This window comes from Hirundo rustica, chromosome 7 (assembly GCF_015227805.2).
Source record: "Hirundo rustica isolate bHirRus1 chromosome 7, bHirRus1.pri.v3, whole genome shotgun sequence".
Classification (NCBI taxonomy): Eukaryota; Metazoa; Chordata; class Aves; order Passeriformes; family Hirundinidae; genus Hirundo; species Hirundo rustica.
The window spans coordinates 12,182-39,014 of NC_053456.1; the positions used below are offsets into that span (position 1 = coordinate 12,182).

At 39.5% G+C, this 26,833-nt stretch overlaps 1 protein-coding gene across 7 annotated transcripts; it reads right to left on the bottom strand.

Moving 5' to 3' along the window:
- Positions 1-1,431: 1,431 nt before the first annotated feature.
- Positions 1,432-26,039, bottom strand: MARCHF7 (membrane associated ring-CH-type finger 7). 7 transcript variants are annotated; one of them, XM_040069133.1, is made up of 12 exons: positions 25,915-26,036; positions 20,178-20,328; positions 15,949-16,107; positions 13,673-13,841; positions 11,912-12,079; positions 9,491-10,282; positions 9,172-9,325; positions 8,745-8,914; positions 7,378-7,487; positions 5,916-6,029; positions 4,093-4,141; positions 1,432-2,341 (listed from the first exon to the last, which is right to left on the bottom strand). In XM_040069133.1, exons 2-12 carry the CDS (start codon positions 20,316-20,318, stop codon positions 2,316-2,318), a joined length of 2,052 nt encoding a protein of 683 aa, XP_039925067.1. In that variant the 5' UTR covers positions 20,319-20,328; positions 25,915-26,036; the 3' UTR covers positions 1,432-2,315. The 7 variants fall into 7 exon arrangements, with proteins under 7 accessions (XP_039925067.1, XP_039925066.1, XP_039925064.1 ...); XM_040069132.1 differs by having other exon boundaries at positions 9,172-9,403; XM_040069130.1 differs by lacking the exon at positions 4,093-4,141.
- Positions 26,040-26,833: the final 794 nt, after the last annotated feature.

Consider the following 26,833-nt stretch of genomic DNA (forward strand, 5'->3'; position numbering starts at 1 on the left):
CGACCTCACAGCTCTTAACTGACTCCAGGATGGGATGAGGCACTCAATTCTCTGCAGCTTGTTCCCATTCACACCTGGATCTGTCCATCAATGGCCTCATTAGGGAGATCTGGGCCCAGCACTGAGCATCAGGTATGAATTGCTAGAACCACCAACAAGCCACAGTTATTCCTTATGTCTTGAAACCCAGGGAATAAATAGGGCTTGTGCACGTGTGGACAGGACAAAATGTGTGTTTGCACAGACACCTGCATAGACACATGTGCAGTGTGCTAACAAAAATCCACTTGGATACACCCACAAGAGCTTGCACAGGTAGGTGCTCCCATGGACAGAGATCTCATAGCACAGCTACATAGAGGACAACTAATCTGGCTGCTCCCAGGCTCTACCCATCTAAAGCTGTGGGGCATCAGGGTTGCAAGGCAGCTCTCCTCTGAGAAGGCAGCTGGTTTGCTGCAGCACTCTTCCCAACTGGTACATTCAGACCCTCTACTCTTCACCAATTCCACTGTGCTATTCCCCCATGTCACTCTTCCATTTGCACTGAAGCTCAACAAGGCTGGAGGACACCAAACGTACGGATCATTTCAACCACATTTGTATGTGGAGTTCCTTACATTGCTTACCTTTGTGGAATGGTATTTCTTACAAAGACTGAAGAAAAAAAATTAAAATATCCTTCAAGTAATCAATTTATTAGGGTATCAGAACCCATGCTTGTAACCCTAAATGTATTGAGTGCATATGAAATACTGACAGCTTCACTATATGACATTTTATTAAGCTGTACCATCTAACTCAGCAAGGACTGAACATTATAATAAAACTTCACCTTCTTCAGAAATGAGTTAGAAACATCTTCACATATGCCTGAACCTTCACTTTGCAGATGAATGTCCCAGAGGTGTATTTCAACTAATTACTGAATAATACTTTTAAGTGTTGGCACCAAATACCTAAGGTTACCAGAATGAGCATAGAAATATGCCATTTCCTTAGCATTCAATTTTCATTCAAGTCTTACAGATGACAGGCCAACTCATCTAGTGCTAACAAAATTAACTCTAAAAATCACACAGTTCATTTCAGCTGGTAAGGCACATCCTTTCATCTGCAGAAGTTAGTTTTACATACTGTAAAAATAAACTAAACCTCACGGCATTTCAACATACGGCACTCTGCAGACACATTGTTACTGTGGTAATTACAAAACTAACACATAGGAAATACAATTCCAGTACATATATAAGAATTTATTGTACCACCATTTATAGAAAGCATTTCAATCCAAAACGGTCAGAACAATCTTAAATATCTCGGTAAGAATTTATAAACACTAGTAAAGATATACCACAGACTACAGCTCTCTATGTTTTCAAGTGTAAGTTCTGGTAGATAGCCACATTTAAATAAAATGGACAATACCAGTGGAGATGCATACCTCTTTTGTCTTTATTTATAAAGAAGTGACAACACTAGAAAACACATTGATAACCAGTGCTTTGAACAGTGAAGGTGGGATCTAAAAAAAGTCTGATTAAACTAAACAACCTTAGGTCCTTGTCAAGTTGCATATCTGCTAGGAATGCTGAAATGCAAGAGTTTACACCTGTAATATTCCATAATGGAACAGCCACATGATATCAAATATAATCTCAGATTTTCAAACTGGTACATAAAAAAGCCATCACCAAGTATTAAAAGACCACTGTGAGTTATTGCTTTTTGAGTTACATAATAATCTGCAAATGAGCCAAAAACCCAAACAATCTCTACAGTATCTTGCTCATCCTCCTGTTCATTCATTAACAATGGAAGCAATCAGTTATATGATGCGGCAAAAGAGGCATTTAAGAACACCCAAACAAAACCTATTTAAGTACACGGGCATCCCCACCCTCCCCCTGAAACCCACTATAACCACTTGGTGCCAGTACAGGAGCAAAACTCGGTAAGACAAAACCGGAAGTCTGACTACAGTAAGAAGGAAACACAAAGGGAGACAGAGCTTCCTTAACTATTCAGAATCTGATGTCCTCCAAAACAAAGCACAACATCCTCATAATTTAAAAAGGCAAGTTGCTTTCTATGTATCTAATCTTCACATGAGCTGAATAGTTATCAAGTCCACTGAGCTCTGCTGTGCAGCAGTTGATTTTGAATTCAAAAATGCTTCAGAAACTACAGTAATATTCAATGCGCATTTTACTAAGGAGAGGAATAAAACAAATGCATGTTGACGTTGTTCTTGCCAGTTCAGCATTTCTGCAGCAATTCCATTTGCTTCTTGCAGTATGAAAGTTCCACCAGCATCAGTCTTCAGAATCATCCTCAGAAGCTGTTGGTACAACACAGTGTAATCAGAAGTCTTGAAAAAAATGTGTGAAATTAAAGCACTTTAGGATAAGTAGAGGAAATAAAGGTGGTTTTATAATATTAAATAGCAGACTGTAATACTCAGTCAAACCTTGCGTTATCACATAGCTGAATTCTTAAATGCATCTCATGTCAGAAAAATACAGCATTTTCAAATCAAAACTCAACAGAATATACAATATGCAGTGTCCTCCTACTCTTCTTCCTCAAAATAAGAGGAAGAAAACTTAATTATGCCAGAGATTCAACTTTTATATAGAGCTTAGAGTGGCTAATTCCAGCAGTGGTCAGAGCAGGATATACTCAATCCATGACAGCAGCATCCAACATAAGCAAAAGAAATTACTCCCTAAGTTAAGAATTTGAATACTAAAATACCTAGAAAGATTCAACAGTCTAAACAAAGACTTAAATCTATATCTATATCTATGTCACTTAATGCAACCTGGGCCCACTTGGAACCAGGTCCTCTCTCCACTCCTGTCCTTTCAGCATATGCAAGATGGACACAAAGGCCACATATGCACGGTATTTTGTCATTGCAAGGTGAGTTAAAAGACAAATACACACTTGTCAACTCTGATAGAAAAGTCAGTACACACGTCTACATTAGGTTAGTAAAATATTAGCTTGTCTGTAACAGGACAGCATCTTAAGCAAGGTCTGCAGGCAAGGAAGTATTTGTACTGAAGTAACTTGTTCCATCCCTGAACACAGAAAGAAGAAAAGTCTGACTCACTGCTTCTTCAGTTCTTAGAAATGTAACTGAAGCGCATCAATAAAAAAATCTAGAACTTAGTATTCCTCACTTGCAAGTTAAAGGCTGAATCAAATATTGATTGCATTAAGGCATAAAATGACACTCATTCATTTTTCCTATAGTAAGGATGCACATAAGTTAGGAATCAATTCAGAACTCGTCCATCTTTGTCTGCTCTGATTGCAGAAATAATCACCTTGAACCAGGTGAACTCCCTCTTTCACACACACACAGACACACACTCTCTCCCATTCTTCACAGTATTCCAAAAGTATCCTGTGTACTGAAAAGCCATATACAGTTAACAGACACTAACATGCACGCTAGGAAAAAAAAGGGTAGACAAACTACCCTTCTCTTGCCTATTCAACACGCTCAGAAATAGATCCAGGGTATATTTACCAGAAATTTAAACACACTAAAATAAGCCATTAGATGATTAGCAACCTTTAGACTTCATTCACGAGGCCTGATAGGTCTAGTCAAGGAACCCACACAACCAAAAAGTGCATGTGAATGGAAAAAACAAAGGGGAGAAGAGGGCAAGAAAAAAAAAGGGAAGAAAAATGGCAATATAAGTGTCTAATTTAAATGCAGTAAAATTCAATCCTCAATGTATTTTTCCTACTAAGACTCTTGTAAAAGGCAATAACCTGAAGGTCTCCATTTATCCTGTAATTATGAATTACCAGAACTACAATAACCAAACTGTAACTACTAAGGAATTTTGTTATCAATTGCAGATAACACTTCTGTGGTCTAAACAACTCTGTGCTGTTGGTAAATTAATCATGGAGAATTAAAATCAGTTTCCCCTCAGAATAATTCTACTAACGATGGAAAAAGCACTGCTGAGTAAGGTTTTCAGTATTATGAATCTTGGCAAGGAGGATTGTACTCATTAGCTTTGAATTGATCTAATGGGAGGGGAGGGAAAGAGGGGAAGCACCTACTTTCAATATCTTCCATATGTGCCTGAAGAGTTCTTGCAAGGTTAATAAACTAGAAACAAGGCAGAGAGAAAGTAGTTTAAAAGTTGCAAAGTTATCTGCAGAAATTTGCAACAAGTTAGCAAAGTTTTCTTCACTTTTCACATCTCAAAGCTTCATGACAGATCTTGGTTATCCTAACCCATTTGCCCAACTTACAAAAAACAATGCAAAATTTAATATAAATTAGATTTCAAATTAGACACATTAGACTTCAAATTGCTGCTGCAGTTATTTCAGCTGTAAAATGTTTGTGGGAAGCAGCTTGTGACATCATCTTCATGTTCTACAGTCTGTAAAACACATCAATTTTGAAAGCAGCAAACATAAACAAGTGTCAGTTTAATGAAAACCATTCCTAAAAACTGTAATGCAGAAAAACATTATCACAGTAAGGACTTGCACTAGTTAAATCAATTTCATTTACTTCACGACTAATATGACAAAACAGAACCCTCAGAATGAATGTGGTTCACGAAAAATGCATAAACACAAAAGTTTTTCTTTACAATTAAAATCTTAGGACCGGGATTACTATTAGGCAACGGTGGCAGTTTGATGTTAGAAGCGTGTGGTATCAAAACCCAAAGAAAATTCCTACGAATAAAAAGTCTCATCCAAGTGGTTTTCTTTTGTCTCTGCCAATCCGCATCACTGCTTCAGTTAAAAGTCCAGATACTGAGACACTGCAGGTAAAACGAGCTTCCACAGTTTACTCTTATGCTTGATATCAAATACCAGCATTGGTGCTCTCACTGGTTTAAAATGCAACATCACACACAGAAGTATGTAATGCTTCCTCTGATGGGAAACCAGTAAAAACACGTTCTTCAATACACTCAAGCTAACAATCTATGCTGGCTATAACTACATCATGTGTCTTATATTGCTACACTTGTAGCACAGAAACTGGACCACAGAATACAAGCCCTATGCTGGATCCGCACAGAAAAAAGGAGCACTGTTCTAATACATTAAGAGATTAGCTAGAGCACAGTCCTGTCTCTTCTAATGATCTAGTACCTGCTAGCAGTCAACCATCCCCATATGCACTGGATAAGATTAATACTGTCACTTTTTTGTATGTAAGCAAAAAACCTAAAACAACTGGCTTTTCAGGAACTCAGCTACGAGAACTGATTAATTATTTAGTATCAAATAAACATGTAGAACACTGAATTTATGAGTGAGTCACTGTGCAGAAAGGACTCTGTACACTGAACTCTTACTGGTTAAAGGTGTACTTAACACATTCCTAAGCCAGGCCTTTCAAGTGATGAGAATGCAGTCAAATGCAACTAATAAAGAGTTTGACTAATGCCAGAGAAATCATACTACAGCTAATAGGCTGCTGCAGAATGTTAATATTCAAGTACACGTTTAGGGGTACTCCAGCAGACAAACACTGCAAGTTCTAGACCTTTGCATAATGAGAAAAACTAAACAAATCAGGTAGTCCAGCATTCTTAACTGCATGCTTGGCACAGAGAGAGGTTAACCTTCCAGTTTTGCATAAATTCACAGTAATCATCACAACATGTATGCCAGCTAATGAATTACCAATAATCTTGACAAAAAGCATGCCGTAGCAGCGTACCTGCAATTATGTAGTACCTTCAGTTTCCAATCAAATACGGTGCACAGACAAGCACAGCTCATTTTAGACCACCTAAATTTGTTTAAAAAGTGTGTTTCTTGGGTATCTAGCTCCTAGGTCACTCAAGGTAACAATCTCCTTCTCCTTCTCTGTATGAGCAATTCCTGCCAGAAAATCACTGCATACTTACTGTGACACGTGTGCTGGCCTCATTTGCAGTTCCTAACATATCAGAAAAGCGCTGCTCGCATAAGTGTAACAACACTACAAGGTAGAGACCAGAGCTGATAAATTCATAGTCTGCCTTAAAGGAGATCAAAAGAAACATTCAGAATGTCAGTAATACATCTGCATATATGATTCAAGTAGAACAACAATTAGATTTTAATGGAATCATTACAGATTTATCTCTACTTGCTCCAAAAGAATGAGGAAAATGTAATACTAAAAAATCTAAGTAGCTGAAAAGCTGTTTGTATTTCTGGTCCTTCCCATCCATCCCAAATCTAGTATGGATATCCTTGGAGATAAATAGAGTTCCACAAATCCAATCTCAGTCAGCATGATTAGTTCAGAGGAAAGAATGTGCGAATCAGAGTATTATATCACTTGGGGAAATAAAACCAATACTACTGGTTTCTCCTCTGTGGTCCCAAGGCTTCACAGAAAGCCAAAAATAAAGGAATATACTTTAAGAATGTTATGATGTTATAAATATTTGAGAAATTCCTTTACCTGCTAAGATAAGAGAGAAGCATTAAAAATGCTACTGCTGAACAGGTAATTTAGTCAATTCTTTAGGAAAAAATTTCAAAGTTATTTCTGTTAATATGCAGTGACCGATAAGCACTAGTACTAAAACAAGATGATGGCACTCTTGTGGCCATCATCTTGTACTAGGGTACTTACCCTAGAATTCCTATCAATTGTACCAGGGTAAGAACTTACTTTAAATAATAAAAAAATTAGAGGCTGATTTTTGCCCCAAAATTGATGTCATCTGGTATTTCTACTATCATTAGTCTTTGTATAATGTCAGAATACAACCCAAAGGATGAGGAAAAAGTCCACTTAAAAAGACCAGCCTTTTGTTATTTACTCATTTTTAAATACTACACAATCCAGTAGTTCTAACATGTTCTATTTTAAATAACAAGAGAAAGACCAAGGGGCCTTTGATTATTTTTAAGTAAGGAAATTATTTGAAGGAGCAGTTAGAAACTGCTAGAACAGAGGTTAGTTTCTACCACTCTAATGAAACAAAAGAAGTTTGTAATTGTATGTTTAAAATAACTGCTAATCTGTGTTCAAAAACAGCTAAAAGCGATGACAACTCCTGACTTAATGTGAAATTCAATCTAATAAAGCTAGAATTCACACTGCACCTATGTGGCAGAGACACTGGATTACAAAGCCAGAGGACAGATATGCAACTAAGAAAAGAGATATATTACACCAACGGAAAGCTCAGCTCTAGGAAGCGTAGCAGGAAGGTAGTGGTAGTTGGAGCATTGAGGAGAAAAATCTGCTCCGCATTAACATTACTTTATATGTGCAACAGTCCTCCTGAAATGGAGATGCATTTGGCTTCTCTAAAGACTGCCCCTCCCAGCACTAAAGCAACACTTACCAAATAGGTAAAATATACTAACTTGTTCATTTGCATGTGCCCTATAGAGTTCATGAATGTCAAAGTCTTCCAGATTAAGATGTAACTTCTCCTTGCACAATTCACAGGTTGTCACTGCTTCCAAAGAAGAACCTGGTGGGGAGGAGGGCAAAGGGAAAAAGTGTCAAGTTTCAACAATCCGTAATATACGACACAGTCACAGAAACACGAAAAACTCTACGTAATTTTTGGCTTTATTTTGCAGAGCAAGGTTAGAAGAAGAAAAAGCCTCTAATAGGAATGTAATGACATCTGCTGCTGTCAAAATTTAATTTTTATTGTCAGAATTTAAATACTGTAGAATGCTTATCCTCTATCCAGCTGCACCTATTTTGCCTCACATTCACTCTGGACATAATATGCCTCTTCCTGCTAGTCTGGCATAAAAGATCTTCTTGGGCTTTCTGAATTTTACCATGCCATCCAAATACACACAAAAGTAAGAATAAATGTAACAAAATGAAGTTATTATAAAGTAACATTTTGTCTTATATCAGTTTTAAAACAGACTCCTCCATAAGCAACAAGATGAACAAAGCAAATTGACAGTGGACGTAGGTCTTTATATATAGTTAAATACTTCAAATTAATTTCTGCTACAGACCGAGGCTTCTAAAACATCCCTACTGTGATGACTGTGATTCTCTGGTGCTGAGTAAAAAAGTCAGATACTAATGTCTTCCTCTGGTACAAAGTATTTCATGTCTTCTATCAAGCCACCTACTTTTAAGCCTTAAGAATACTACAGACAACAGTTACAAACTGGTCAATCAATCTGTCACAAAAATATTTCTACAGCATGCAATATCTCAAGTGTTTTTTAAAGAATTATATATATGCACTTTGAAGTAATTTTTGAACAAGCAATTTTAAAGTGCCTTGAACAGGAATTAGTTTTTTTTAAAAAAATCAACATACTTAAGTCTAGTTACAATTCAAAATAATTTTTGAATTTTCAAATTCCTATGACAATATCCTAACCTTTCCTAAGAGTTAGCTCAGCTACAGAAGTCTCCAAAAAAAGTACAACCACTTCCATTAGGAAGGGTGGGGAACAAGTACTACCCAAAGCGGTATCGCTGAAGTGGCAGAGTAATTCTAAAGCTACACCTCTGCAATGTTATCTTTTGTCTAATATCTTAGTAGACAACTCCAAAAAAAGCATAGCTCTCTAAACAAGAAATACAGTTCTTGGAACTACTCACATGAGAAGCTGCACAGACACAAAAAGCCTGGAAGTGCCGTGCCATACTACTGTTTGTCCCCACTTTTCAACTAAATACAGTGCAATCCTTCTGATAAACCTCCCTGTGTAACTGGAAGTCTACTTTGGTCTAGAGTTTGCTTTACCTGAATTTATCTTTGACTGCAACCATTTTTTCATGCACTCCTGGTGAACATACTGCAGACTTCCAGTGCATTTGCATGGCTCTATTAAAAGGTTGTCAGAACTTGCAGAAGACATCTGACAGATTCTGCATAAGTCACCCTCTTCATCTTCAGAATCTTCTAAAAGCAGGCTGAAGAGGATGGAATACCAACAAATGTGTGACATTTAATGTAGGACTCTTTATAAAGAAAATTCCACTTATCAAACTGTTCTCAAACCTTTAAGAATTAAAATAAGTTTCTTGAAGACAAAAGTGAGAATACAGGTGACAGGACTGAGTTGCCATCTCCTCTAAAGGAAAGTTTTCTTTTGAAATCATGACAGCAGAAAGCCCTCTCAGGTTAAAACAGGTACATTTTACCACTGTAAAAGAACATAATAACTTACCTTTCTTTAATTTTCTGCAGTCTTTCTGGATCTCTTGAAGGTGGTATTTTAGACTTGCCGCTTTCTTGTCCATCAGACTGATTCCAGCCAGAGGGAATAATATCTACAGTTATCATAAGATTGTCAGACAGATTGCTTCCTAATGTTGGAGGCACTGCAAAGCGAAAGAGAGAACCAGGCAGAATTCCCGAACTTCTTCCACTAGGGGCTGAATCTGGTGGGGAAGCAGTAGCTGTAGAAATAACAGATACTGCAGGTGTTGGTCTGCTAACAGAAGCCCGAGGAGGGCTATCTGACGCTTCAAGAGAGTTCTCCTCACCTGACTCTCTCCTTCTAAAGCCATGTTGTGATCTAGCAGTTGCATCAGAGATAGAGATCCTTGCAGATTCATCTCTTCCTTCTCTTCTTCTTCTGGAGAAGAGAGGTGTACATCTGTTCCTCAAAGAGGACGACAACCAGGATCCTGTGCTCCTACTTTCAGTGTCTGGTCTGTAACCTTCCCCATCAGAATCAGAGTTGCGATTCTGTGAAACTCCTGATAAACCCCATCTTCGTCCAAGAAAACTAAACCCCTGAGAAGCTTCGGGTGACTGAAGTCCTGGAACTTCTGGAGCTGCAGCTCCATTACTACTGGACATCGCAGCTTGAGCTCTTGGAACCACCGTTGACTCTTCAGAGCCTAATGATCTTGGATGCGACGTGTCTTGGCTAGACCTTCGAGAGAAAAATGTAGATGACATACTAGATGCTAAACGAGACAGCAGCTGTCTGGTTGTGCGCCTCCCCTCGCTGTCAGCTGCAGACTCATTCAGTGACCTCTGAGAAGATAAAACCCTTTCGGAACTACTTGAGGAATGGGTTTCATCTCTAATGGCAGTAAGAGAAAATGCTGGCTGCACACTCCTCTGGGGAGATTCCAATTCATTTCTCCTTTGTCTTGAAGAATAGCTGGATCTAGAAGAGCTCACGTCAGAGTCTCTGCTGAAAAAAGATGGCTGATGATCAGAAGGCAACTGGCGGTTCATGGGTGCATTCAGCCTCAAAGTGCTTAAAGAGTTCTCTTTTGGTCTTGCTCCCTCTGCATATGAAGAGGCAGGCCTGTCTTGAAGATCTGTCGCAGAAAAGCAGAGGAAAATACTATGACAAGTTGTGCTCAAACACATCAGGAAACATTCACGGTCTGGTCCAATAGGGCTCTAGGTAACCTGTCTCAGCTGAAGATGTCCCTGCTCACTGCAGGGGGATCGGACTAGGGGACTTTAAAGGTCCCTTCCAACCCAAACCATTCTATCATTCTTACAAGCATATCTTTTGCATATCTTTTGTAAATGCTGTCTGAGTATCTTAACACACTGAGAAGAATTCCACTGTAGATGAACTGCAGCTCACATGAAGCAGCTGAGGTGGCTAGTCTCCATTCTCAAATGGCTGCACTGGGGACTTGTGGGTGGGAAAAGGGGGAAGGAGTAACAAGCATGGACAGATGAAGGTAGGAAACACAAGCTCTCTATGTATTCTCAATTTAAAAGCTTTCATCTTCATAGTTTTGGTGACTTTCTTTTAATGGGTTCTGCATTGCAATCACCATTTACTGCTGAAGATGAGCTTTATTTATCTGGCAGATTCCAGCAACGAAACACCTGCACAGATGCCAATCATCTACCATATGCTTCTGATTACACATCAGGGAACACATTTGGGAGTTACTTTATAGCACTTAATAGCAGCACTACTGCTAGAAATGCAGCACAGACAGTACAAAGCAAGACTGCTCACCAATCCACTTCCCTCATTAGGTTCACCAGGCAGAGGAGTCAAACTGTCCACTTACTAAATAGTGCTAAGAGTGTGATTTCATTAAAATATACTCTTCTGTTGAGGCAAGACTACAGGACAAATTCTGAAAGTAGTTTTAATCTTTTCTGCTTATCTTCTCTACCTAGGAAGATGTCTTTTTTTTAAACTTCTGCATTACAAAATGCCACTAATGCATCTGTAAAAGGCTGCAGATCAAGACTAATGGTGGGCTCCCCCTGAGACACCTCTAGAAGGGCACAGCACTCTGAACAGTGAAAATTACAGTGCAGAAGTCCTTACTAGTCCTAGCAGTTGTCATGAGACAAACCTCTCACCTCATGTAAAGTGTGTTATTATTAATTTCTATTTTCAGTGGTCTAGCAGTTTTTCCCTAATAACCATTTGAGAACCCAAATAAAAAGAGATAATATGAACCTTTTAGGAAAAAAACTTTCCTAGGTCAAATCAACATTATTTCTCTTTCCATACCTAAACACGAAAAGGTTTTAAGACAAACAAGAAAAGAGCTTTACTGAGTAATCACAGAGTTAAAGTGGTGACCACCAACACCACTTTCTGACTGAATGCATCTACAAGCTAGACCATTCATATATCCTTTGATGGTTTGGTCAATGCATGGAAAGTGGCCAACCAACTGTATTTAAAAGGATCCTTTAAAATATATTTTGAGTTTGTGTTTTGAATAGAATATTAGAAGAACATTCCCATTGAAGTTTTGGATGCTCCATCCCTGGAAGTGTTCAAGGCCACACAGGATGGGGCTTGGAGCAACCTGGGATAGTGGAAAGTGTCCCTGCCCATAGCAGGGGATGAACAAAAGGTCCCTTCCAAACCAAATCGTTCTGTGATCCTATGAATGTGTTAAGAAACTAAAAGCCATACAAACTGTAGGTTTATGAACTTTCAGTTACACAAAACATACATGTTGAAGATGAAAAGTCACTGTTTCTGTAGCTGGGATCCACCAAGTTATTTACAGAGAGATCCGTTCTTCTTTCTAACTGTGTTCGCTCTCTCACCAGATCAGTTCCAGGGGAGTCAAGCATTACTGATGAAGATCTAGGAATCCTACTGCATCTCCACGAGGATTCTAGAAAGAAAAAGTAAATAAATCCCCTGGTTTTGTAATCATCTAAAATTCCATTAAAACTGGCACATACGCAGACATTTTCGTTATTCATATCAAGGGCAAGTTTAACATTACCACTAGGCTGACCAAGTACCCAGCTGCCAACAAAAAGCTAGGAGCACTCACTTCATCTTGCAGCAAGTTAGTTCTGAAAACTAGATCAAACAAAAAATAATAATGCTTTTGGGAACAGTCAGACCCATTAACGCTCTTACAGGACAGAAGACGAAGAGAATTAGCATCTAGATTCCTAATGGTAGCTAGTTTTTAAAAAGGTTTCATATTAGAGCAAAACAGCAGCTAGAGACACAGTAAATGCTGCCATTCTCCTTGACGCTGCTTAAATTGAATTTCATTTCTCATAAAAACAGCTGATGAATGCAGTTAAGACTCAACTTTAAGAACAATGACTAACACTATCCTTGTTCACATTACAGAGCAAAACACTTCAGTGTAAAAAGGGATCTTGCTTTTTGTTAATAGTTCAAACAACTGCATAGCAAACTGTATATATATCAGCTGTGGCCAAAACTCTTGTTCCAAAAGAGCCTTCTCTGGAACGGCTCTGGAAAATTCACCTTGATATCACTCCATTGCTAACTTACAAAATCAACTTAAGCACTCATTGGTAAGCAGTGTGACAACCAACCAATGTAGAAACAAAAGATACAACAGTTCTACACCATGAGAAATATTAATGGCTGTAATTTTATTAATAGAGTAAGAAAGCACCAAAAATACTGATGTTTGAGCAAGAATTTATTAATTTTTATTTGGAGGCTGGGCAATTCCATAAGGGGATATTAAAAAAACCGCTTAATCCATACTCACAAGGGTAATCTGAATTAATCTAATGATCCGTATCAAAATGGTTTAAAAGTATTTTCAGTGTAAGGCTTTGACTGTTACCTCCTGAGCTTTAGACTTCTATTGGCATATTGCATAAATTCTGTCTATCCAAGTTTCACAAACTTACTCGCAGGTTTAATGAAAATCTCTTTTCCTGAAAGAGCTCTTAGTATAGAATGTTTCTCTAGGCAGGACCTAGAGAAGGAGTTCAGGCCCTGCTAAAAAAACGTTTTCCTTCCCTAACAACAGTGCTCTAACCAGCCATGACACTGTGCTTGAACATATTGCTAAGTATGGAAAAGATTTCCTTTCTGCTGTCCCTGGCACACCTTGATGTAGCAACACCATTTGACTCATGAAGTAAGAGCAGCTGCACTCATTCTTTTCTTGAAATCTTAACCAATTACGGTATGTTTGAGCCATGAAGTTCAGCTTGACCACAAATGGAATAGGTACAGGTAACAATTCTGAAATTACATGAGTACAACTGGACTTTCAAAAGACCATGTTAACAGCATACTCGGAACTTTGGATACTGTTATACTGCTATCATTGCGAACATACTCTTCAGGCAGGCATAAATTTTTCTTACTTAAGAAAGATGTAAGCATAATATTTGAAGCAAATCTTTTAAAACTTGGTAAAATCTGATATTACTACTCAGACAATTTTGATGTAACTCAGCTCCGGTAATCAACCTCTCACCTGAAAAGGCAGTCAAGCCATTACTTCTCACAGAAGAGGTAGATGTACAAGATAGTTTAGGTCTCTTTGAATCACTATCTTGCTGCTGGCTATGCAGTCTTGAATATGCTCCCTGAGTTCTCTCAGACTCACCATAACACCCAGATGTGAAATGAGAAGAAGATGTAGACTGAAATAACATTAAAAAATAAATTACATAGTATATCAGATGCACTTACGCTGCACAAAAGTGAACATACTGTAAAACTCACAAAAATTGTAAAGAATAACTTTAGATACAAAACCTTTTCTTTAAAAATAATGCAGGAATTATGCTTGTGCTCCTGATTAGTATTTCCAGGTTCACTCAATACAGTCCTACCAAAAGTCAGTTTCTGTAACATTCAACATTATATTTCCTTTACAGATAGATGTGGCTTACAACAAAAAAATTATTGTAAAAAGGGGGGAAAAATTCTATTCCTGGCCTGTCTGTAAGATGCTATAAACAATCAAACACAGCTTTACAGATCCCCAAGGGAACATATTTTGCTGTCCAGAAATGGCCAAAACTGAAGAGCTGCATTATTTTATTTAACTATCCAACTTATTTTTTATCAACCTAAAACATAATTAGCTAAGGAGTGAACTTAAGAAAAGCTGTTAGAAACAATTTTGATTACAATAAGCTTAAGCACAACCGAAGGAGTTCCGAGTAAAGAACAGGTACAAAACAATTTTGCAGTGTACAGCAGTGAAATAGAACAGTTTTCAGAAAACAGCACTATAGGACTTAGAAAAAAAAGTTCAGAATAGCCTAAAAAGCTGTTCATCTGGTTACTTTCACTCAAGGCATTAATTCTGTATTTGAAAAACTTTGGGTTTATTTTTTCATATAAAAAAGAAAATGTTGAGCTCAATCAAAAAGCTGAATTTAGCTGTTTGTCTTCCCAGAAACTATCTACAACCAAGATCCTTTAAAGATCAAACAAATTAGAGTATGTTATATCTGTGTTTTATTTCTACTTAAATTATGGTTTTTACTAAGTTCAAGCCACAACTTCTTACTCTTTCAAACTAAGAAGTCTCTTATGGATTTCCCTAATCCCATCATAGAAAAACAGGTAGGGAGACAAACTAAAATCAGAAACCAAGTACAAAACCAGGTTACTTTCCCTTATTCATCTTCTATTTAACATATCCCTTATCTTTTAATCATTCACTACTTGATATGTGGAATTTTCAGTGTCTTCTCCAAAGTTCACTTGCATTAGAATTTACTTTAAGAGAATAATTAACCTTAATGGGGGAAAAAAGGGGTTTCACCTTGAAAACTACAGCACTAATTTAACTAAATATGTAGACCACTTAGAACCACAGATCCCATTTGCATTTAAACTATATGTAGACATCTACTACGACTTCCCCTGAAGGCTAACACGTGCACACTATTTCCCTCCTCCTCACCCCCCAATATATCAGTGGCTTCACCTTCAAGTCACGTAAGAAAACAAACACCTCTTCAACGATGTGAGTGCTCTTAAGAACCCAAACATCTTTCACTCTGAAAGTGGGTAGAATTTTTATTTTACTCTCGTCCCACCAAACTTGTTCGGTTTTCTGCTTTTCCTATCTTAATATTTTGACTGTGCTTCAAAGTGTTTTACTGTCACTCTACAATGCATAAGCATGTCACAAGCAAACTACTTTCTTGGAGTTACAAAGGCACATTCTAGAACCCAGTTAAGATAAACTATTAGGGCCTGAGTCTTGAATCTCAAGTAACCATTCTTTCACTGTATGATGTAAACAGCATGTAAGTAAGAACAATCAGACTATGAACTGCACCTTACAATTAAATTTCCTAAAGCAGATCTCCAAACCCATGAACTTTGTGTTAACTCATAACGCTAGTACCATCCAAAAAATACCCTCCCTGGAAACACCTGAGGGAACAAGTACAAATAATATCAACCTTGCCATCCCACAGGACTATAACATGTTTGAGATTCTAATCACCCCCTCCTTTTTTCTTTTCAAATGGACTTTTACAGCTACTGACTTCAAATGTATTTCTTAACTCTTAGTAAAACTCATATACATCACTATTTTCATCCTCTGAATGTTTTTTAACACTGCTATCTTCTAGCTTTTGCTCCATCTTGAATTAGTAAGATTTACTTGTCTAGAAATGTTACAGAGAGCCCCTGCTGGCAGCTTTTGAGACTCGGAAGGCTAAAGTAAAACCCTGGGGTTTCAGTATTTTTTTCCAAGTATTGCACGTTAACAGTTCTCACCAATCTGCTTCTGCTTCCCAAAAATCTTCCAGAGCAAGGGTGATCAAGTGTCCCTGAGTAGCGAGCTGGGGACGATGCTGTAAGCTTCCAAGGAGTTTCACGGGCGTCCCCTTCTCCAATTCTCCAGTCTCTACTGGAACTATTCAATACACTGGATTCCTGAAGAACAACATGATTATCATAAGCATCTTGAAACTCAAAAATAACTCAGTATCTGATCTGAATATTGAAAATACAGGGAGGTGGAAGCAGTAACAAATCTGGAAACGTTTAATAAGAAATCTTGAGGGATAGCCAAGAAATAAACAGGCTTAGGGAGAACCACTGGCAAAAGCAAAGTTTTGTTGTTCAGGTTTTTTCTGACTACTTTATAGCAGCTTGTTCATCTGTCCTCTGTTCTGACCCAGGACAACAAAAAGTGCTTTTGAGGCATTACCCTCACTCAGATACTGCAGCAACGGGGCTGAGTTAAGGGCCTCATTTTCAAGTGTTATGCAAAAAACCCCACAGGTGTAGAAAGAGTCTCCATGACAACAAAAGCATCTCTTCGGCCACTAAAACAAGCTGAATTTCAATGAATATATTATAATTGAGCAAAGAGACTGCAATTTAATTTGCTCCATACAATAATCATGGACATTAGCAAAATTAACAGAAATTACAGAAGTGCATCCATTTTATTAACACTAAGCAGCATTTTTAAGTGATTATTTGTCCATTCTTTTTCTATGAACTATTGATACTACAAACAGTAGTTACTGTCACCATTTCTTAAAGACAACAACAAAGCATTCAAAACCAAGCCAAAATTCAAAAATCGCAGCTTGTTTTCCTCCTTCAGTTCATCTTATCTAACATCCCTTGTCAGAACTTAACAATTAAAGCCCTACATAAGATATTCTGGTTATGGTGTCTATTTTCAGTAGCTCAAAAATGCGATCAGGAAAACATTCAAAACAATTTTATAAACTAATCTTGGCCCTATGCCTCCACTGAAAAAAAATAAACTTATAATTCATTTGTCATAAAATGTCTACTGTGTTGTATCATAAAGGATTCTTTCTCCTCATATAACGACACTAGTTCAATTTTTTATTGAGGAATTTATTTTAAACTTACCTAGTAACAACACAATATCCAATTAGTTTACAATTAACCTCTTTGTTATGCCTCCTCAGATAAGCAGGGGCTAAGTACCCAGATTGATCTCAAAAGTGCATGATGTACAAGAATTCCGTATCTGTATGAAAAACAAACCCACCCAAGAGAAACCTCACTTATTAGCCCTAATCAAAACCAAACATAAATTTGACTGATTTGTCGCAGAAGATTGAGCTAACCTATAATCAAGTGTTCTCTCTATAGAAATTCTGTATTGAAAATCCACGTCCTCTCTATACCTAAAGAATTACCGATAATCAAAGTTTTACTTCTAAATGACAAATTTTTAAGTATTTGTAACTGCACTAGATCTTAAATACTTTAAGGTAGGTTTCTGAATGGATTAACAAAGTGAAAATGCCTGTCCTTTGCATTCCTATCTGACTGGATTTAAACCTTCTTGCTCTAGTCTCTGTAATCTTAACTTGCAAACAATAAAGCAATTTGTTCCTACCAGGTCTGTAAGTACCAAAGGTTAGTCAAGAGAGGGAGCTTTCCTATGGTTTTATCACTAAGCACCAGCCGCGCTCTCAGTATACCTTCTACAAACTGGGAGTGGAAAAAAAGGGATACAACATAACCTTTTATCCAAATATTTTCCCTTATGTTTTAACTGGTGAATCTTATGAAATCATTCCTCAGCTCAGAATCACTTTTCTCAACAGGAAATAGTCAAAAGAATACACAGCGCAGTGAACCCACTGCAATCAATGTATTAAATGAAATAATGAAAAGTCCATTATGTCAAAATTTTTTAACAGTGTTAACACATCAAACTTCACAGCACAAGTTCAGCTGAAGACTTCTCTTCGGATCAGCGGCTTTCAGTACACATACACTGCATGTGGACTGTGTCCATAAATCTCTACAAAAGAGTAAGACTGTTCGATTTGCTTTTGCTGAGCAGCCCGACAGTGAAAAGCATGTAGGACTACAAAATGCAAATATGACTGACAACTGCTTCCCCTTGTACATTCTCTATAGCCTATATAATAATAAGCGCATGCATGCTAGAGGTAACAAAAATGTAACACACATATATTTAACTGTGCTAAAAATAATGTTCTATTACTTGCAAAACTATTTCTCAAAAAGGCTTTATATAACACAATGTCCCAGATAGCTTGTCAGCAGGGACGAAAGTCCTAACCATTTTTTTTAAAAAAAAAAGAAGGTTTAATCACAGAGTTAAGTTTCTGCAATTTCAAAGACCAAAATGGGCTTACATTTCTGGGCTCAAAACTGAGGTAAGAATTGCTGACAGGAGCAGGAAAAAAGTACTAAGATAACTGAGCCAAACTGCTATCTGTTGCTTCCAAGTGTCAAAAATAATTTCTAAAATAGTTTAATCTCTGCTTCTCGTAATACTCTCCCAAACTGCAAGGACCTGAACAGTGTGAATACTTCCTCTGGAGCCCAGCTCCCCTTCCCCATAAAAGTAGTTTGGTTAATGCAAAATGCTGCTTGTGAAACAGCAAAAAGGCCTGTTTTTCAGTCCCATGTAGCACACACAAAGCTCAGCTGTACTAACATACTGACATGACAGGCTAATGTGAGTCTGTGTTGGTTTTGCATGGTCTGGTTTTTGGTAGCTGGGAGGCCAGCGTGGCTTCTGTGATTAGCTGCTGGAAGCTTCCACCATGTTTGGCAGAGCCAACCCCTGATGGCTCTGAAGATGGACATGCTGCTGGCCAAGGCTGGGCCAGTTAGAGATGGTGATAACACCTCTGTGATAACAGATTTCAGAAGAAATCAAAACAAAAGTAGGGATGCAGTTTTAATTCCAGCCACAATAGAGTAGGAGCTGAGAACATGTGAGGGAGAACAATGCAGCGACACCAAGGTCAGTGGAGAAGGAGGGAGAGGAGGTGCTCCAGGCGCCAGAGCCAAGATTCCTCTGCAGGCTGTGGTAAAGACCATGGAGAAGCACCTGTGCCTCTGCAGCCCATGGCATATCCACAGGGATGCAGAGATCCACCCACAGCCTGCTGGGGAGGTGCTCACATGGGAGCAGGTGAATTCCTGGAGGAGGCTGGATCCAGTGGGAGTCCCGGTGAACAGAGAGGGTCCCTGCTCCCAGGCTGGAGCAGCCGGTCCTTGGAGGACTTCATCCTGTGGAAGAGTGACCCACGCAGCAGCAGTTTTGGGAGAACTGCTGCTCATGAGAGTAGACCCACACTGGAGAAGTTCATGGAGAATTGTCTCCCATGGGAGGGACCCCAGGGCCTCACAGGGGAAGGATTCCGGACCCTGAGCCAAGCGGAAGAAAGCCTTGGGTGACGAACTGACCAAAACACTCATGCCCTGTCTGCCTGCACTGTCAGTAGGAAGGAAGGAAGGAGGGGTTGGGAGAAGAAAAGGTGTTTTTCAGGACTTATTTTACTTCTCATTATCCTCCTCTGATTTTGCTAGCAAGAAATTCGCTTTGTACCTTTAATTTAAGCCTGTTTTGCCCTTGGAGTGTTTTCTCCCAGTCCTTATCTCAACTCACGAAGCCTTTATTAAGTTCTTCCCTCCTCTGTCCAGCTGCAGCAGGGGAGAATAATTGAGTGACTGCTGTGGGTGCCTGGCATTTGGCCAGCATCAAACCACCAAGACAGAATCTAAAGCTCCTCTTCTTTTTTTTCAAAATACAAACACAGGAGGTGCTGCAGAATGGTACAGCCTTGTGTACTGACAACACAGTCCTGTACTTTTCGCATCACTGACACTTCAAGTGTAATGCCCTACACGCAGCAAAGTTCAAACAAAACCCTCACCTCTCCCTCAACAGAAAACTACATTTACCAAGGTTTAAGATGGCAGTGACTCATAAGAAAATATATCCATATTATCAGGATGCCCTCTCAATCATTAAACAGCTGATTTCTAAAGGTGCAGCTACAAACAAGAGCAGGTAAAACCAGAAAATCTAGAACTACCAGTTCACTGATTTATCGTCATTGGCCTGGTTAGTAAATTCCTGCATTTTAGAAATTTTATTTGTTTGAGTTTTGGGGCTTTTCTTGGTAAAAAAAGACACTCTTAAAATTATTTATACGTCATAAAAAGAAAAAAAAATACATTACCTGGTACCCAGATTCTAATCTCCATGAAGATTCTCTTGAACTATATGCACCAGATAAACTGTTTCCAGTTCTAGATCCTAGAGGAGAGTTGGAAGCCTGAACAGATATCCGGCGAGGAATTCTTGAGGGTTTTGATTCCATTGTTTGTATCCTGTACAAGGACATACCAATCATTTTTTTCTTACAGAAGCAGGGAACTTATGTAAAACAGGCACAGGTCATTCCAGGTGTAACATAAACATGATTCACACATACAAATATTTACACAGTGCTTTGGTCTGACTGTGCATCAGCAAAATGGGGAAACAAGTTCTTATCCTAGTTTTTGTAACCTCTTCTTTACATCTCCTCCCATCCCTAATTAGCAAACTACAGTCCCTTTTATGATTTTGTTACAATGTATTATTGCAATTATAAATATAAGAAGTACTCCCTAAAGAACCGCACCATATTCATATTAACACAAAATGAGTCAGGAACAGATTACTCATATTTCTTAAATTCCTATATTACGTTTTTGCTAATGAACTGCATCTCAACACTTACAGAAATTATATTCAGACTTCTTCCTCATGGGTGAAATTGTGAGACTTGTGAAAAAACACATCTGCAATCTATCTCCCTTCAACTTCTCCAAAGACAACTCCCATGGAAGCTAACATATGCTAAGGACCACAGGCTATCTCACAAGTGTATTCATAAATTTACTTCTCACTTGCTGAGTGTTTATCTGCCTTTTGCTATTTCTAGGCATTTCCAAAGAAATGCTTGTGCCTCTTCCACGTAAGATGTTTTCCTATACCATTTCAAGGACAGGGATGAGTATCTGACTTAAGGTTTACCTCAAACTCCAGACACCTAGATTCTTCCACCTCAGGAGAGTACAGACAGAAGCAGACCACAAACAGTAGTTCTTAATTTAAGGAAACTGCAGTATCCTCAATGGTGTAGCACATGAAGAGTAGCATGATACTTAACAACTCAAACAGATGGCTTGGAATCCTACCGATACAGCGTAATTTGCCGAAGTGGTATAGTCTCTTTAACCACTTCTAATTCGGGCCTAACTTTCTGAGAACAGGAGTAAACTATATCAATAAAAAAAAAACCCTATCCATCAACAAAGCACATTTCATCCACAATTCAGCCATGCTCATCAGTATCACATTCTGCAAAAAGCTGCTACATCAATCCTGACACACTTCATGTCCGGCCGCAGTTTCAAGACGAGTCCACATACTCAGGACTTCTTATCCTTGTTCAAGTCACGCTGAATTAAATATTCTACCCAGTAAAAGCCAGTTAGTTTGTACAGAACTCCACTGACCTAACAGTTGGGACAGCTGAGGTTAGTTTCCTTAACCACTGTTCTCATGCATGTTCAGTTGTTAGCTAGCTTTACAACAGCAGCCCAAACACAAAGTAGCCAAAATGCTTAATCTTGCAAGCAGGACTCTAAAGTATACCAAGTTTGAGTGACTGTTTACCTTTGTGTACAAAAGAACTACTGGCTTGTATTACAGAGGACACCTACTTCTAGATCACGCCTCCAAGACTAGTAACCCGTTTGTGTTTGCCAAAGCCATCGACTGGTAAGGAATCTGAAATGCTCACTTGCCCAACTTTGCATTAATATACTGAAATAATTCCTAGATCACATACAAAACCTTAGGTAAATATTCAGCAGCAACTCTCAGGTTGTAAGCACTATATCAATAACAATGTTCTAAGCAGCAGCCCAGAGTTCAAAAGAACAGATAATTGTGGAAATTTAAAAGAAACCGAGGACAAGCATAATTATCTAAAGTAAACCACTTCAAGTAGATCAGTAGTTCAATTAAATGTAACAATCATATTTATTCCTAAACTAATGATAGTCAATTTAACCTTCAGAGTAATCTGCCATAATGAGTTCTTCAAGTTTAGTACTTGTATGAAGCTGCAATGAGTGTAAAAAAGTAACTATCAAAGCTGTAAACTGTGAAGTTAAAATAATATCACAATAATATAGACCAGAGTTTAGGCTGCGCACAACAGCCGTATGTCTTGACGAGATCTAACACTCAAAGCACTGTCTGACTATGTTTTACCCCAATAAAAAATACACGGTACAAGCACAGAATAATGGATCCAATTCTGTACTATTAAGTACTCAACAAAAGTGCTGCCATTATTTCCACTGTTATGGCCCACTGTGTTTCTGAATCACTTTGTTTCAGATAGGTGTGGAACCAGATGAATTAAATAGAATAGGTAAAAGTCAGACAAAGACACACATAGAAAATGCAAAGGTTCAAGAAGAGCTGGAAGTTCCTACTAGTAGGAATTAAAGTCCAGATGAATCAGCAGAGGAGACAGAAGTGTAAGACAACTTCAAAGACTAAATTATAAATCATCTAATACTAATAAAATTGCTTATGCACCATCCACAGAACACAAAAAATAAGAGCATTCACACAGAACAGGACAGAGTGGAAGACAGGACACCAGAGCCAACCACCTGCAGAAGATGAAATGGAGTCCAAAATTAGCAAATTCCTCCTACAGATACACATAAATAGGCACAAGACTAATTTTCCTCCTCAGTGGTAGCCCCAAGAGGACAGACAATGTTATCCATCAGCCTAATCTTGTAAATTAGCACAGGTTGTGATTTCAATCCAAGTATGTCAGGATAATACTATCTATAGAATATTTTCTTTCTTCAAGTGAAGAAATCTTGCAGAAACTATACCCAAAAAAAGTTGTTAAGGCAGCACAATAGAAAAGGCAAAATTTAATGTATCAGTTTATGTACACACACTATTTAATTTCCTGCATGGAACATGACATTTTTTCTGCAGTCCTTGCTTCAGCCAGCAAATGAGAAGGATGTGCTATAAATATCAATCAGAGTCATGTAAGAATAGGCATTTGACATCTGTCATGTCTGATGCAGAAGTGAAAAGAGGCTGGATAAAGGGCCTTATAATCTAGGCAAAGAAATTCTGATCAAGGAAATTGGATTTTACCTTTACCTTTCAATAAAGATTCGGCGACATAAAGCATGTAATTAAAAGAAATAATTTTTAAAAATCTGCTGCCCAAGAGCTTTTCAATTTCTGGGCATCTGTTATAAAATTTACTTGCAATCCAACTAGCAGATATCATAGAATAGTTTGAATTGGAAAGGATCTTTAAAGACCATCTAGTCCAACCGCCCTGCAATGAGCAGGGCCATCTTCAAGGAGATGAGATGGCTCCGAGTCCCATCCCACCTGACCTTGCATGTTTCCAGGAACAGACCATCCACCACCTCTCTGGGCAATCTGTGCCCATGGTTCACTATGTTCATCACAAAAAGTGCCTTCCTTAAACTCACTCCTTGTCCTATCACAACAGGCTCTACTAAATGTCTGTCCTCATCTTTCATATGGACTCTTTTTAAGTACTGAAAGGCTGCAATGAGGTTTCCCTGGAGGCTTTTCTTCTCCAGGCCAAACAACTCAAATTCCTTCAGCTTTTCCTCATAGTCTTACCCAGATGGACAGAAATGCAGCTGAAGTCAATAGAGCCATGATGTCTATTCACTAGACAGACAAAACAAGATCTAGGCATTTCAACTCTGGTGATCAACACTAGTAAGACGTCTTTTGGGGTTTAGAGTTTGTTCCCCAGAGTTCTCTGAAAACCATTTTAAGCATTGTACCTTGAAAACCTGAGATGCAACTGTCTTCATAGGCTTGAATACAAACAAAACACATACAAGGCTTATGCTGATTATGGTAACACAATGAGGTGGTGATAAATAAGGTGAACATGCTAAGCTATCACAGAGCACAGGACAGAGCCACACAACGGTCTCATGCTAAAAAAACCCCCACATTATTAAAGCCACAACAATACTTGTCTGCAACAGGAATACTGTGCTTGTATACAATATTTCAGAATGAGAATGGTTCCCTTCTACAGTATAATCATCTTAAGAGTTTTCCTGAAGAAAAAAACTCAAAACCTCAAGCAATTTGTTTACCCACACAGGAATTCAACAAACCTCAAGCAGTAATTAACATGCTGTAGGGAGTTTTATAATGACAAAGTATACACTTCAATTTACATAGAAGGTAGTGAGACCAAATTACTTCTCTGAGGAAACAATAACAACAGTAACAGAAACGGTTGTAGTCTGACTTTATTAAAAAGTTGTTGCCGAAAAGTAAAGGAACACCTTACTCAAATATCACACCTGATGTGTCCTTCATTAAGAACCCTCAACACATTAACCAGTGAAAACATACTTTTGGCTTCTCCCTTATTTTAACACTACTCATGCTTATACCCAACAACAGAGAAATGAGAAGGTGTACAGCAGGATGAGTAGCACTCTTCTTAACAAAGCAACATATTTCATCAGCTTATACCATGTGTACAGCACTGAGCAATCAAAGCCTCATGAAAAAAATCTGGAAACAATTCTGGACTTCTGAAAAAAGGGACATGCACAATACCTCTCAAGACTTGGTCAGAAACCAAGTTCTGAAATAAAACCTTTAAGTCACCTGAGAAACAGATGACCAGCGTGAAAAAGGAGGTGGAGCTGCAGAGCCTATTTTGAGCACACAGATCAAATGTCCTGCCTTTCTTGACTTGTCATCCATCCAACAGCATTATAAAAGATGAACTAGCCCTAACACAGCCGTGGATAGAAATAACAAAGTAATAAAAGATCCAAGGGGTCTTTGAGGGAAAGCAATGCAATCGCAAAAGAAAAAAATAGTTACTATCCTTAAGTGTCCATTTTTACACCCCCTCACAGAAAGAGATTCACAAACCACAGAGAGCAAATATTTCTCTTATGCCTTGACCCTCTCTATCGATAAAAGAGGAGCAATTTCAGATAGTAAAGACTAAGCAAAGCCTTTCCCAGCTCCCATGATTACTATCAGATTTAAGCAATCTTGGACTCTCCATCAGAGGGTAGCATAAGCTTCACTTCCTGCTCCTAAATTAATTTTTCTAGCTTGGAACTATGCATTGACACTTCTACGTAGCTAAGACTCGAGCTCTCATGGCTACAAGTTCTTCTGTGGTTTAATATATAACTATTCATAAAATTTTCTCCCGCGTAACCTGTGCTCACGTGTCTTCCTCGGGGCTAACTCACAATCATGCTTTTATGACAAACAAGACAGTGCTTACGAGTCTTTCTCTCAGACTTCGTTACGGGTATTTTCTCAACCTTCAATGTAGTGAAACTGACAAGTAACTCAGGAGCCTCTCAGGAGCCCACTGAGGAGCAAGAATATCTACAAATGCTGATGGCTGCCCAGGCTGCCGCGGGTGGTGCCCTAAGGCTGGGCTGTTCCCGAAGCCAGCGGGTGCTCCGCAGAGCCACTGAGGGCACCGCACTTCCTCTACCAGGCCCCGGGGAGCGGCTCGCAGGGCTCGGGCCCGGCCGGCACCTGCGGCCGCACCCGATCCCGCTGCCCAAGCTGCATCCGGCCCCAGCTGCCGGGCACAGGCCGCAAGGAAGGCAGAGAGGACTAGGGGGCACCAGCTGTCACACGGCCTCGCTACGAGAGCGGGCGCGGAGCAGAGCGGCCGTTGGGGGCGATGGCGGAGAGAAGGGCGAGTGGGCCGGTCCCCGCACGGCACAAAATGGTTCCCCCGGCCCTGGCGTAAGGGCGTCGGAGCGGGCGGGACCCCGCAGCAGGCGCGGCCCGAGCCGCAGCGGCCGCCGCGGACGGTACGTACTCACCGTCACGACCGGGCCACCTCGCAGGCCAGGCCGGGCCGGGCCGGGCCGCCCGCTCACGCCGCTCCCACAACACAATGGCGGCGGAGCGAGACCGCCCGGCTGCCAGGCACGGCCACTCCCAGCTCTCGCGAGAGCTGCGGCCGTGAGGGTCGGTCCCGCGGAAGGCGCGCGGCGGGGGCGGAGCCCTGACCGGAGCCTGAGGGCGGTGGGCGGGCGGAGCTGCGGCGTCCGCGGAGCGCGGCTGGGAGCTGAAAATCCCTGCTGGGAGTGATGGGATTCCTCTTTGTGCGCGGAGCAGCGTCGCCGGAGACATCCGAATCGTCTTCCACGCTCAGCCTGAAAACTGCAACACGGTCTTTGAGTTTTCTGTCTATGTCACATTCTCTTCCTTGCCTGAACCCTGTAAATGAATTCCCCCGTCTCTCGTGACCAGGTACAGCAGGCTGTCCCTGCAGGACACGTCGGGACGGAGGTGTTGGACACAGCCCCCTCAACGGCAAAGCAACAGAATTGCCATTCATTTTAATTGCATTGAGGCCTCGGTTTTGTCCTCTTGAAAGTAACAGACATTGGCAAGCATTTTTACTTGAAGAGATGTTGCATGATGTAGGAAATCAGGAGATAATCTTCCTAAATTCTTAGAATGCCAAGTCTTCGCATAATCAGAGATTTTAGATTAGTAATCCTAAACAAACGATGATTTCCAGTGTCTCTGGCCACTACAGAACAGGACAGAGACTTCTCACTGTGTTTCTGAGCCAGGCCCTGAAGAAGATGTTATTACTAGGGTTATTACTAGGGAGTCTAGACTTGTATCACAGCAGTCATGAGTCTGTATTTTACTGATCAAGCGTCTATCTGCCATCAGTCTGCAGCAGGGCTTTCCTGAGCCCCAATATCAAAGTGAGTGCCATCGATC